This window comes from Neomonachus schauinslandi, chromosome 3, assembly GCF_002201575.2.
Source record: "Neomonachus schauinslandi chromosome 3, ASM220157v2, whole genome shotgun sequence".
Classification (NCBI taxonomy): Eukaryota; Metazoa; Chordata; class Mammalia; order Carnivora; family Phocidae; genus Neomonachus; species Neomonachus schauinslandi.
In genome coordinates, this window is record NC_058405.1 from 2729872 (window position 1) to 2744495 (window position 14624).

The following is a 14624-nucleotide window of genomic DNA, read 5'->3' on the forward strand; positions in this document are numbered from 1 at the left end:
CCTTGGGACACCATCTAGCACGTTTTGCTGGCGGGTCAGCAAATGTTCGTGAACAGAATTAATCTACAGGCCCAAACCGCACAGTTGGAAGTCCACCTGCAAACATTGCTATCTTTCTACAAAACCTTCAGTGTCAACATGGCACTTAGGATGAGGCTTCAGAACCTGCAGCTGTCCGATCAGCTCGGGACACGGCAGGTGCAGCCGTGGTTGCGGATTTCCCTGAACCGTGTATGTGAAGAATAGCCCCCTCACTGCTGCTGTGCGAGCTGTGAGCAAGCCGACAACGGTGTGTAGTAGGAAGGCAAAGAACCTGTGACCACATGATCCTCATCTCAACGGCTTTCTGCAAGAAGGTCCCTCTCCACCTGGAGACCGATCTCTCCTAATGTTGTTGGAGGCCCGTCTGTCTTACTGCTAAACTTCTGGGGAATGAGAGTCAGAGACCCGGTGGGGGCGGTTTAGCTCCGGACCGTTGCGCAGTGGGGGATGTGGCCTCTTTTTCCGGATCTTTCTTTCCCTGCTGCAAGCCCTCCTTCACCCAGCATTTGTCCTGTTGCAAATCACTCGGTCATTCGAGTTGCAACGGTAGGGAACACCCGTAGACCGCCACTCAGGTGGGGCACTAGGGCCATTTTGTTCACTGATGTCTAATACCTCACTTGTGATGATGGTCACGCCCGGGCAGAGCCCACTACCTCCTTATTCACCGACTGCACTATGATCTGCTTTGCCCAGGGATAACAGGCCCCTGGTCGGCGGGCTGGGTGTAGGGCTGAGAGAGCTTCTGTGTCACTGGAGGGGCACCCAGCCAGCACCAAGTCAAAATTTGACATGGTTGGTGGTGATCTGGTGCCCACAAATTTCAAGTCCTCATTCTTCATCCTTAATAGTACCAAAATGTATGCAAAGGATGACCTGTTTTGTCTGGACACTTTCTAGAGTGACCACAAGCATCCCAGCTGTATCCTGAAGCTTCCACCCGCATCAACACTGAAGAAGCTGGATGTCTAGAGGACGCCTCCACAGCAGTCCAAGAGTGGTACTTACTGGTCTTCCTGGAGCTCCAACCGGACCCATCTGTCCTATCGGCCCAGGACGGCCAGGGGGTCCCTAAGGGCAGGCAGCAACAGTAGGCCGTTAAGAAAGGTAGCCTGGTATTTGGAGTCCTGAGTTCTTAAAGTTCTGCTTGGAACATTCTCTAATAAAAACAGAACTTACCTGGAAACCAACCAAGCCAGGGTCTCCGGGTTCACCCTAGTTAAGAAGACACAATGTTAAGGGTTCTGGTTTTTAAATAAATCTTTAGGTCTAGTTACATTTTATCACAACCAGGGACTTGGTAATGTTACCTCCAATCTGGGGCATTGTGAATATGGGAAAGGTGTGCACCCACAGTTGAATATCACCCCAGTGGGATAGCGATGATTTTTAACTTCATCATGGTGTTGGGTGGTTCCGCCACGCCAGGTGTCCCCCATTCTCGCACCCTCACAACTCAGCCATACTTGGAAAGCACCGTCATTAATCAGGAGTTTACACCGATTACTCAGTCTCGCGTCCCGTATCTAGCGAACGTACCCTGTATCTGTCGCGGTCCACACTGGATAGCGCATATGGCTCGCCTTTCTGTCCTTTGGGTCCTTGGGGCCCCTATGGTAGCACGCATGCAGGAGACAGAGAAAACACAGAAACACCTGTTAACATTCAGTGCAGCTGTGGTCATCTGGGTGATTAAATATTGACCCTTATGGGCAATGTCTATCGCTTATTTAGGTTATTCTGAACACCAGTCACTACATTTAGCCATAAAGGTGAGACTTTCACTTTTATATTTACCCATTAGTATCTTCCTTCAAAGTTAAAATGGAAATATTTTATAGGACTTACGTTATTTTCAAAAACCCAAACAAATGCTCAGTAAACTAATCCTTTAGGATACCAACACGTCATTTTTTCTGCGTAATCATGTTTTTGTCTTTTCTTTGGCATTAAGGTGTTAAAAATATTAACACATGCCCTGAAGCACCATTTTTGGGAGAGATACTGGGTCATTCTCTTAAACTGGAATCGTGACAAATATACGTGGTGCGTATGCACATACGTATGTGTATAATTGTCTTTTGATGCCTGCTGATAAAATCAGTATTTTAGGGACGCCTGGGTGGCTCAGGCAGTTAAACGTCTGCCTTCGGCTCAGGTCGTGATCCCAGGGTCCTGGGATCCCTGCTCAGTGGGGAGCCTGCTTCTCCCTCTGACTGCTGCTTCCCCTGCTTGTGCTCTCTCTCTCTCTCTCAAATAAGTAAATAAAACCTTTAAAAATATCAGTATTTTAAAGTAATGGACATATTTATTAATAATGAAAGTTTCATGATATTAGAGCAGACTAGAAAGTGATGGTCCTTGTTGAGAAGTTGAACCACACAAAAAAGACAGCCAAGGAAGGAGGACCTGCGAGGTGGGGGCGAGAAATCCACTAGCTTTGCAGGAAACATGGGGAAGAATGCGTGATTGCTCTTCCCCAACCTTAAAAACGTTCTCCTACCAAGTAAGATGTTGATATAACCCCGACTTTGCAATACTTTGAAGGTATGAGGGTCACAATATAGTCCTGAAAACCATTTCAAGATTTTTTGCAAAGACCTGAACACAGTCTACAAAATAGGTGACTACGAGAACGTCTTCCATTAAAAAGAGCTCGCTTCTACCTGTCAGGGCTGGAGAATGTTTCTCACATCACAGAGGATTTTAGAATCTAACGAGATGGTGACTCACAGGGCATTCTGTCAAGCTGTAAGCCTTTTTATTTGAGTTTTGCTACTACTGTTACTCACTGTCACTAGAAGTGTGGCCTGGGGGAGAAGGCGGTGACCCCAGTAAGATTGCACCATATAAACCAAGCCCATTATTTTCTATTTTGTTTACAGACTGAGTAAGGAAAACGAAGTTCTTTGGACCCAGGAAAATCACACCGAGATGTCTGCAGGAACATCTCCTTCATCCTGACCGCCCACTGAGGACAGGGGAGCGACCTTCCTGGGGGTGCGAGAAGCAGGTGGAGCATGCCTGCCCGCTCGCCCCGGCTGTGGGGTCCACAGGAGACAACCCGCCCTCCTTAGAAAGTCTCTCTGGGACAGTTTCTAAAAGGGACTTCTGGATGGACCGGCGGGGGGCACATGACGTCCTCCAGGCCTCTGCTGACAAGGGCCAGTCGGCTAGCTTCCGGAGCTAACCGCTGGACGGCCCGCGCATGCTGGTACTCACAGGAGGGCCGAGGAACCCATCGGGGCCGACGAGTCCCTGCCGGCCCACGTCTCCTCTGGTTCCGTTGCAGCCATCATAGCCGGGCGGTCCTCTGGGCCCACCTTGCCCGGGGTGTCCCTGGGACGAGAAAAGCAAGTGAGCCTTCCAGCACACACACCGTGGTTCTCATGAGCGGTGTGATAAGACAGCTCTGTATCTTCCCACTCTGCGTGAACCCACGGGAAAAGATAACCCAGAACGAGCAGATGAAGGAATGGAAGATTAAGTAAACAGGGGCACATGGGCACAGTTCTAAGCAGGAGAAAGCCTTCCAGACAAAGTTCTGTTTCCCAGGGGCTCTGGTGAAGAAGTAAATTGTCTTTGGTCTAGTGAGAGGTCTGTCTCAGCAGGGGCAGGTCACGGTCGACTTCGAAATTCTAGAAAACATTCTAGAAGCAGCCAGGTCCTGCAAGGACAACCGGGTGCCTCTGTATGTCATGCCCAACTGAGCTGTAGAGGGTGAGTCTGGCTGAGCCACATCCTACGCGGGGAAGATTCATGCACCCTGGAAGGGATTTAATGGGACTGCACCCTGTGCAGAAGAACTGACTTCCTCTCATTTGCTTTCTTGGGGGGACACTCCTTTTTCGGTTTTAAACTCGAACAGAAAGCAAGTCAGATGTTCTGAGATGTTGGGAGTGGGGGAGGGAAGGCAATATGATCAAATGTCTTTCGAATGACTGGAGACAGTCAGGCTGAGTCTGTGGGCGTCCCACCTGCATTCGTCCGGTTCCTGCAACATCCAGGGGCTGGGCTGGTAACCCACAGTTTATTGTGCTGTTTTCTTCCCACAGCAGATGCTCAGATATGTGCTATCTTATTAGTTTCTTTAAAATTTTGATTCTGTTGACAGCAGACAAAACGTATATTCCAGAGTGATTTTTTTGAGGCCATGTTGGATGCCTTTTAGATTTACTTTGAGAAATATGGGACATTTCAAGATAAATGAACAAATCCCACACCGAGGGCCAGGACCCTGAATGATATTAAGAAACAGGACGAGAGAAGTGAATTTTTCTTTGGGTGTACATCTCTTTGCTTTAGATATCCAAAGCCCTTGCTTTGACTAGCGTCATCAGATAAGAAGAGCTATAGCAGACTTCCAGTCAGCCGTCTTGGGGGACAAGAGACATCACAACCACCCTGTGTATCGCGGGGCACGAAAGCTGATCCTTCAAATTCGCCTGGAGAAAACAAGCTCAGTAGGTGTCCTGCTCGTGATCTGTGGTATTCTATGATGCTTTCCTTAAACTGAGTTCTTCACTCTGCTCCTGATTTATCTGTCTGCTGCTGGTCCTTGTTGCCCTCTTAGAATCGATCTAACTCATTTGAAATTGTGCTCCAATTGACGTCAGTTTGAGACTGTTCTTCAAAGAAAAATTTTAGTTATATTGAGCTGACCGCTTCTATTGGCTCAGCATCTAATTAGATACACCTCTAATATCTGACTGCATATCATGTTTTATGTCCGACTTCTAAACAGCTAAAATTAGCCCGGTCCTTCGACATCACATTCCTGAGCTGCTCTGAGGTGGCAGGTGGCCCTTCAGCTCACGTTTGCTGTTCCAGAGCCCTGTGGCTAGTGAGCGAGGCCGTCTTGAGCAGCCTGGAGATCCTGCAGAAACCTGTCGGATCCATGCTCACTCAAGCGATCACTCCCTCATGTGACGATACTTCCTCTCTAACTTCTGAACTATTTGCTCCTCATATTAAATGATTATGAAGTGGAAAAACAAATTGAAATATGATTCAGATGAGTTACAATATTTTTCCATGAGATCACTCCATTTAAACTCAGATTTCAACTTCCAGAAGACAAAACGGATGGGTGGCCCTAAGAGCTCAAAGAAGCAGTTTAAAAATGGGCGATTTGGGTTGAGGCAGTTGGTAGGAAAATACTCTCCTTGTTTACCCCTGGAAATCTACAGATTCTTCACCTCTGCCAATTTCTCAAGATTCTGACTAATGGGAAAGTGACCTCCTTACTTGGTCACAGCTGTGTGTTGTGACTGGTGAGCGTGAGCCCCCATCCAGGTGACACGGGGTCACCGCCACCCAGGCCTTGCGTCTCTGCGGGGGCTTCCTCTCTCTAGCTCCGGAAGCTTCCTTCTCCTGGATGTGTAGCTCAGGCTCCGAAGGACAAACTCTCCCTCTCTCTGACGGCTCTCACGCCCTCCTTCCCTCGCTCTCCTACAAGGCAGCGGCCTCGGGAATGTGTGTGTGTGTGTGCATGTTAACACGGTGACGCGGGACACGGTGCGCGGACCAAGGGCCCAGACATGTGCATACGGTTCCTGAAGCAGATGTCCTCGGACTTCAGCAGCGACGGCTGCGTGTGTGATAAACACATCTATCTCCACGGCCGGGATCTGCAGGAAGTGGACCCTGGGAAATCTCCTCGTGGGTCCTTGTGAAGGAGGCTGGGAGGCAGGCTGCTCTGTTTATTTTTGTATGCCACAAGGAGTAAAGTCAACTGGGTTAGAAAAACACATTTTATTGCATTTGGAGATTTTCTCATGGACGAAGCCTATCTTGTCTTCTCGTTTCTGTGTGGATTGACTTCAGAGAATTTGGGAAGCTGCATGAATGTCTGGCAGGGCTTCATCACATCCGTGTTCTCGGCTGCGCTGCTCTGTCTGCAGGTTCCAGTGAAATTTCGAGGCCGGCTCTTATTGAGCATATCTGAGCAACACTCTAGCTTTTTATTACAAAACAATGTCTGGCTTCGGCAAAGGAGCTTGGATGCTGGGGCCAAGTCCAGAGGAACGTTTACAAAGGAAACAATCTGTCCGATAACTGACCAGGCTCCGGGGCAGAAGGACGCACGTACAGTCTGCCAGGCTCGTGGGGCAAACAGAACAGGAGGCCTGGTCAGAGACGTTTCTGTAAGCCCTAAACCTATTGCTTAGCATGCGTACCATGTTTTAACATCCCAACCGCAGAAGACACTTACGGGAATTCCGTCGGCACCAGGGAATCCAGAAACGCCTCTCGCTCCCTGTAAAGAAGGAGGACGAACTTACCGAAGGTCGGGATGCCCACCGCCGTCACAGAAGTGGAGGGAGGCCCCGCAGTCACGTACCACGTCTCCTTTCGGTCCTGTGATCCCGGGTGACCCCCGCTCGCCCTTGTCACCTTTGCGGCCCTGTAATCCCGGGAATCCTTGCAGGCCTGGGGGCCCGGTGTACCCCTGGGGGCCCACTGGCCCGGGCTGGCCCTGCAGAAACAACAGAGTTCAGTCACCACTGGGCACTCCAGACGTGCATTTTCCATTGGGCTGCTTTTGAAACCACGCTTTTCATTCTCCAAGAGCTACAACGTTCCGAGCACATTCTATGTCAACTTCCACCTCCTGCCAGAGTTGCAACAGAGGGATTTCTGGCTAAGACAAGACCTAGAGTCGAAAAAGAAAAAGGCATGTTAGATGTGAGAAAAAATCACCCCAGAATAAGTGATGTTATTGCAAAATGCTAGTATTGGGTTGGGAGGAGGGAATCAACTTACTTGGCTTTTTTTTTTTTTTTAAAGATTTTATTTATTTGTTTGACAGAGAGAGACACAGCGAGAGAGGGAACACAAGCAGGGGGAGTGGGAGAGGGAGAAGCAGGCTTCCCGCCGAGCAGGGAGCCCGATGCGGGGCTCGATCCCAGGACCCTGGGATCATGACCTGAGCCGAAGGCAGACGCTTAACGACTGAGCCACCCAGGCGCCCCTTACTTTGGCTTTTTAAAAAGAGTATTTTCAGTTAAAAAGAAAACTGCAAGCAAATGTCTAAGATTGTCTCTATCTCACTATAATGCACGTGACCGGTGTAGAACTGTGTCCTGCACCAGGTATCACAATGATCCCCAGACGTCCAAGTGATTTGATCTTCTCCCCTGTCTGCACGCACACTGCTCGCACACACGGAGCAGAATTACAGGTTCCTGGAGCCTATAAAGATCTATGCCCATAGCCATTGGACACGGACGGCTGTTATCAAAAAAAGACAAAATGCTGAGCAGGCGAGGATGTGGAGAAGTCGGAGCCCCGAGCCCTGTGCTGGGAATGTGGAATGCTGCAGCCGACAGGGAGCACGTAGCAGTTCCTCTAGGAATGAAACAGAGAACGGCCCTACGGCCCAGCAGTTCCACTTTGGGGGTAATACTCAAACGAGCTGGAGGCAGAGACATGAACCTGTATTTGCACACCCGTGTTCACCGCGGCGTCTTCCACAAGAGCCAAGGGGCGGAAGCACAGCGTTTGCTGGAGGACGAGGGATAAACACAACGGGGTCCATCCATGCCATGGACTATTATTCACCTGGCCGAGGGGCATGGGGCTCTCACCTCTGATTTTCGGTACCCTTCCTACACTGCCCACTCCTTTCAGATGTGGGGCCCAGGCGTGGGGAAGTGGAGAGGAATTTCTCTGGGGTGGAAGATACGGATGGAGATTAAGGTAGAGTTGAAGGATGTGATCTACCCCAAAGCTTGGGATCCCCGCCTCCTCCAACAGAGGGGAGTTATGGGGGGTCTCCGTAGGGCTCCCTATGGGCCAAGGTCAGTTTTGGAGTCGGCGGGTTCTCCTGCTCTACCCTCCATGTGTTCCAGAGGGTCCAGTCAAGGCAGAAATCACCAAATAGTCAGTCTGAGCACAAGTACTGTACATAGTGGTGAAGCCGGGATATTTCACATCTTCAAAGAATGGGGGAAAGGGGGCCGTGGCCCCTTGTTTGCCCCCTCCTCCTTGAGGAGGGTTGTGCTGGAAGGTGGGCAGTCCGACCTTGGAAACACGAATCCTAGGCTCACCCTAGGCTAGTGCTCAGGGGCCTCTGCTGGCTACATTTGCTGTAAGTTTGGGGACAAAACAGGCTTTGACTCCCATTTTTATGGATTTCCCCCAGTTGTGCTCAGTTTGTTTGCAGCTGTTAGACTACCACTGTCTTGTGATGACGCAGTCCACCCCTAAGCCTTCAAATGCCCCTAATCACGGTGAGGCTTGTAGCTTGTCAGTGTTTACATGAGCACCCTTTGGGGGATAAAGTGTTGTTCCTTAGCACCGTCCTTGTTACTGTCTGCAAACTTCATCTCCGTCTGGGGGGATTATCGTAGGCAGACAACTAGGAGGGGGCATCTGCTGTCAACCAAAGCAGAATGCATGTGTCTTCGAGATGAAAACCCACATTCTCCTTGTGCACTCATTCACCTTTTCCTCGATTCCCTTTGCTGGGAAAAGTGATAGCGACATCATGTACTCACTTTCCTGCCATTGTCAGGGAACTTCTCTTTAGCCTTTGTTTCTCGGATGGGAAGTCTGGCTTTGGGAATAAAACCAGTCTTTCCTTTTCTGGAGCATGCTGTCACTGTGAAGTTCCCATAAGACTAGCCATTTTAAAGGGCTCCCAGCACATTCACAATGCTCTCTATCCACCAGCTATGTCTGGTTCTAAAACATCTCCATCACCCCAAAAGGCAACCCCGTACCCACCAAGCAGTCACTCCCCACCGCCCCTACCCCCCCCAGCCCCTGGTCCCCAGGCAGACTGGCATCTGCCCTCGGTGTTGATGGGCTCTATCCACTCTGGGTACTTCCAGTACACGGAGTCATGGTATGCGGCCTTTGGTGCCTGGCTTCTTCCACTTAACACAACTTTTCTGAGGTTCTTCCGTGTGGGAGCACCTCCCAGTGCTGCATTCGCTTTCATTCAGTGGACGGATGACCACAGTTTGTCCATTGGTCCGTTGACGGACATTGAGGGTGTTTGCACCTGAGGGCTGCTGTGGACAGTACCGCGGTGGGTACGCACACACGGTTATTTCTGGAGCACCTGTTCTCAGCTCCTCAGGGTATAAACTTAGGAAGGGAATCGCTGCACCTTCTGGCAATTCTGTTTCACTTTTGGAGGCCCTGCTTTGCTGGTTTCCACAGTGGTCGTGCCGTGTGCATTCCCAGCAGCAATGTGTGAAGGTTCCAAATTGTGCCACGTCCTTGCTGGCACTTGCTTTTTTCCATTTTTCAGAATTATAGGCATCGCAGTGGGTGTGAAGATGGTATCATTCTGAAGAGATTATCTTGAGCTTCTCACAGATGGAACATTTCACAAATTCCACCCAGCTTCCGCCCTGGGGAAGGGCCAGGAAGAGTCTGAATTCGACCTTCGTCCCCGGGGACTGGACACTCGCTCTTGCCCATAGGACACACCCTGTGCGGCTGTGGCTAAAGGGGCATTGACGTCAAGGTCAAGGACCTTGCTATGCATGTTTCAGTCATCAGGTCTGAGAGTTCCCCGAGGATATCCTGCCCGCCCGGGCACCTAGTGTGTTTGTAAAGAGCGGCTGGAATGACCAAGGAACGAAAAGGACCTTCCTTTCTGCTAAAATGACCATGAACTTCCATCCTGAGTGGGAAAGTCACAGTCAGAAAACCTATTTCCAGCTCTTCCCTTCCTTCTGTTGGAAGTGAAGTTAAAAACAAAAATTACCCCAGGAAGTGTAGGACTCTAGTTTGAATAACTGCACAAATCTCTAAAGCTCCTAAGATTCTTGCAATCTACTTGATAAAAGTATTTCCACAAAATGTTTGTCAAAAGCCAGCAGACACCGTGGAAAGGAGAGACCATGTACCGTGACCCCCGCCCACCAGTCTGATTCATATCCATGTGTTACTTGCTGGGAAACAGGACAAAGATAAGCACCATTTAATTATGTATCTTCTGGGGTGAAGCACTGTTACAGGTCTTAAAAAAATGCTTATCTCATTTTACCCCCATGCCACATGCATACTGGCCACGACCCCCACCTGAGAGGAGACAACAGGGGCTCGGGAAGGTCCTGCACAAAGAGCCAAGTGTCACACAGGTCTGGGAGCGGGCGATCCCCAAGCTGCATCAGCACCACTTGGGAGCCTGCGAGAAATGCAGAGTCTCAGGCTCGGCCCAGACCCTCCTGAGCTGCAGTGAACACGACCCCCAGGAGGTTACTTTGTGCAGTAAAGTGTGAGGATCACTGCTTGATACCACCCTCCTTCCTTTCCTGACATTCTTATAGAAGGACTGGTATCTTTTAATAAAAATCTCAAGCATGAAGTTGGATCTTAGAAGAAATGTTCCTCTTCCTGCACCAGGCAGAGGAAAATGTAATATTTATGTGTGTTAAGGACTATTTCTAATTCAATTTTCTGGGTCCTGTCTGCAACAGACCAGAATAAACTTTGATCCCTGGGAGGATGGACGGTTGCTCCTCACCTCTCCCTTCTTGAAACCACTACGGGAGTATGTGTGGGATCCGGGGTCAGCCTTGGAAGCCGAAGTCTGCAAAGGCGGAGGGAATGAGTCCAGACTTGAATCCACATTGCTTAAATACCACGGCTGTGGACAGAAGGCACTTCAAGCCCTGAGACACTTACTGAGCTTTCCTGCACGTGGAGTGTTCACTTCCGAGAAAAGGTAGACTATCCCCAGCTATGGGCACACGTGGAATGACTCCGGACCTTCAGATCCTGACATACAGGAGCAGGACTGATGACCATCCGGGCCTGGCAACGGTCGTCTCCCATTCATGCAACTTCAAGGGGTGCCTGTTTCTATCCGTAGCTTATCAGCCTTACAGGACACAGTGGGGAGGAGGGTAAAAAGAGCTTCCTCTGTCAGGGACGGATAAAGAGGAATGTTTCCAAGGACAAAGCCCGCTTCACTGAACATCAGGATTTTTAATTTATGTACAGTATTTTCCTGGTAGAACAAGCTCTTCATGACTTACTGGCCAACATGTGAATAGTAGGAAATCCCTTCTCTTTCTGAAGTCTGCTTTTCCTGTCTTGCCTTTTATGGGCAGCGGGCCCCCGCAGACACCCCATATCCTCTCCAGTCCCCTGGGCAGCCCCTCCCTTCCTCAGCTGTTGGCAGTGTGTCCCAGGCCTTCCCGGCCCTCCCGACGCTGCCCTTCTCCATGACCCTCTGGGGATTCCAGCCCAAGCCCCAGCTCATTCGAAAATACGTAAAACGGCCCAGAAGCTGGGAAGGACTGCTTTTTCGGGATCCAAAACACCAGTTGGAATGAACCACGCTTCTTAGGGATAATCATTACCATTTGTGAGCAGTTTTTGTGACGACCGTGGCAGGATGAAGGAACACCGTGCTCCAAGCTAATGGTAACGTGGAGGTGTTTGCACGGTACCTACACAGCAACAGCCGGCGAACAAGGGGCAGCTGCCTAATCCACGGGAAGTGGACGGAGCTCATGCTAAACCTGCCACCTTTTGTCTAGAGTTTCTTACTTGATATAAGAGAACATCAGCCCCGCCCGCGGTACTATTCCAGATTAAGGATCCCACCTATCTGAGGAGGGATTGTACGGGCCTTGGGACTCCTGCTCTCCAGAACCATCTGGTACAGATCGTAGCAGCAGATCTGGGCAAAGGGGACACATCGGGGTGTAAGGAAACAGACCCTGACCCTGACCTTGCTCCACGTACAAATGTGTGGTCAACATGGGTTGTGGGCCTGAACATAAGCGCTAAAACTCTAATCTTTCTAGAGGAAAACACAGGGAAGAGTATTCTTGACTTTGGGTTAGGCAAACATTTCTGGATGTGACACAAAGATCATGAACCATATAAGAAAAACGTTGAAAACACTGAAAGGTTTGATCGTAAAGATACTGTCAAGAAATAAGGAGCAGGCCGCAGACTGGGGGACGTATTTCTGATAAATGATTTTTGTCCAGAATACAGACAGGACACCCAGAAACCAAGAATAAGGGACAACCCAAGTGAGATCTGAACAGGGGCTTGCTCAGAGAAGGTGAGCAGATGGAAACCAAGCGCACAGAAGCAGGTCTGCTCCGCTAGCCACCAGGTAGGTCCACGGTAAGGACAACTGTGGCCCCGGATCACAGAGGCAGACCGCCACGCGGGTCCTGCAGGGGATGTGGAGGAACCCGCTGGTGCGGATGCAGAATGGGGCAGCTTCTCTGGAAAAGCATGGCGGTTTCTTATAAACGTACGCTTACCGTAAGACCTGTAGGTAAACGTTCATAGTGGCTCGATTTATTTTAGCTAAACCCCAGAAACAACCTGAATGTCCACTGGCTGATGAGTGGACCAACTGGTATGTTCACACAGCGGGCCACCGCTTAGCCTCATGAGCACAGCGGTGAAGACGGATCCAGAGGCGTTCCGCTAAGAGAGGGAAGCACATCCCGCCCGTCCGGTTGATAGGACGCTATGCTGTCATCTGATTTACGCGACATTCAAGAGAAGGCAAAACCAGGGACAGGAAACAGAGCAGTGGTGGCCAGGGGTGGGGATGGAGGGAGGGAATGGACCCGGTTCATATCGCGATTCTGGTGGTTACTACATAGCTGTACTCATTTGTCAGTATTCACTGAATTGCACGGAAAAGCTATGGTGATAAAATATCCTAAAAACAAAGGGACAAACAGAAAAGGAGAAAAGCAGAGTTTCAGAAGATAAGGCCTGACGTTCATAGGCACATTTCACATGACCAAGTCCTTCTGGTACATCCCTGTAAGTGAATTTACAAGATAGATAATGTTTTGGAAAGAAAGAAGAGCGGACACTTTCAAAATGCCTTGTTAAAAAACACTAAGTCCAAAGCTTTTTCTGCAAGGGAAATGAAAACAACAACAACAAAAAACAAATCCACACAAATGAAGGCCTTGTCCGGAGTCCGCATCTGGAATCTGGTCTGTGGAGCGCAAGGTGGACAGAAAGGGGAGCCGTCCAGCACCCACCCGCTGAGCTGCAGACCCGGAAGCGGGTCAGGACCAAACCAGGTTCAGGAGCCGAAGACAGGTCCAGGACCTCCCTCGCCTCCACGGGGCACAGTCTTCATGAAGAACAAAACCAGACGCATCACCTTTACTGAGATGCTGCTCTACAGTTTTACCTGAAATGATCTGACTTGGACGGATTCACATTTTAAAGCAGAGAAACGATGGGTCATCTCCTGGTTCCTACCCATAGGAGCAAAATGTCTGGAAACTCTGCTCCTTATTCTAAAAATAGGCAGCACGTGGGCCGTCACACTCGATGGCCTTTACCCCAACGTGAGGCCACGCTTTTTATAGTCTGGATGTGATTCTGCCTGGCATATGTTGGAGAAGTTGATCTGGGAAAGCCTTCCCTGGTTTGCAGCAATAAATACATTTTGTTTGTCTAAACGTGGTCGCTTGCCCAACACACCGACAAGATTTCCCAAGGCTCTTGTCCTCCAAGAAGACGTGGAGTGGCGTGTGGATGAGCCCAGGGCCCCGGGAGCACAGATGGCAGCCGAGAACGGGCTGGAAGGGCAGACCCTGGGGCCACGGGCCGCCCATTGGCAGGAAACGCTCTTTCTAACGGAGCACCGACTGCATGGAATACAGTATTAGTGCCCAGAGCCTCCTCATCGAGCGGCCTTTCTGTCCTTATGAGTTCGTGACACAGGGGCTCTCGGCTACACGCCCATATCAGAAAGCGACAACTGGGGTTGGAGGCGATGCTGGAGTTACCAAATCCTGCAACCACAGTAACTAACAGCTGTCCACACAGACGGCCTCGGCGGCAGACCCTTTCATTTCCACGTGTCATCTGCACGTGGCAATCCCTCGCTGGTCTCCCCTGATCATACTCCTAGGTCATGCTCGAGGGTGACGTGACTCCCAGTAGGCCCCGAGAGCTTCTGTCCTTGCCCTGCGATTGGGCAACAGCCCCGGGAACGCTGCCTGCAGACAGGGGCGCGGGGGGGGGGGGCGGTGCAGGAAACACCCGTGTGCGGGGCCTCCAGATGCTGGCCTCCCTGCCGAGGTCATCCACCAGGCCGGCGGGCATGCAGAGCACCGTTTTGGTGAGAGTGGCACAGACCAGGAACGGAACTGGCAGTATATCCATTTTGCATTTAGACTAAACACACTCACATGAAAGAGAACTATTCTTGAGGTTGGTGTTATATTGAGCTGGTCTGTTATGAAAAAGAACTTTGGCCAACAAAGGGAAAAAGGTTAAGGGTAAGGGAGGGTTCCAACTTGGCTGTGGCACACACATTTTTTTTTGCCCTGTTAATCTTTATTTGAAATATTCCCGAATAGGGCCATTTTGAAATAGAGATCCACGTTTTCTGTCATCAGAAGAGGGGACTTCCTCCCTTTCCTTCTCCTCCTCCTTCCCTGGCTTTAACCTACTTATCTGTTATTATATTTCCACAAAAGTGATTTACCATTTCCATTTTTGAAAGACTTTATTTCTGCGTTTACAGCACAACCTGCAGTTTTGGTGCGAGGTTGTGTGGGTTCTGCAAGCTCAGCACGCCTCGCCCCGGGCCCCCCTGCGGCCCCTCCTCG

At 50.1% G+C, this 14624-nt stretch overlaps 1 protein-coding gene across 1 annotated transcript in view; it reads right to left on the minus strand.

Moving 5' to 3' along the window:
• COL4A2 (collagen type IV alpha 2 chain) overlaps positions 1–14624 on the minus strand; it is a 164990-nt gene that overhangs the window by 52520 nt on the left and 97846 nt on the right. The window contains exons 4-9 of the mRNA XM_021696009.1: positions 6386–6520; positions 6257–6301; positions 3265–3381; positions 1582–1653; positions 1222–1257; positions 1051–1113 (exon numbers count right to left, since the gene is read on the minus strand). Coding sequence (XP_021551684.1) covers positions 1051–1113; positions 1222–1257; positions 1582–1653; positions 3265–3381; positions 6257–6301; positions 6386–6520 — 468 coding nt within the window. The remainder of the gene's footprint in view (positions 1–1050; positions 1114–1221; positions 1258–1581; positions 1654–3264; positions 3382–6256; positions 6302–6385; positions 6521–14624) is intronic.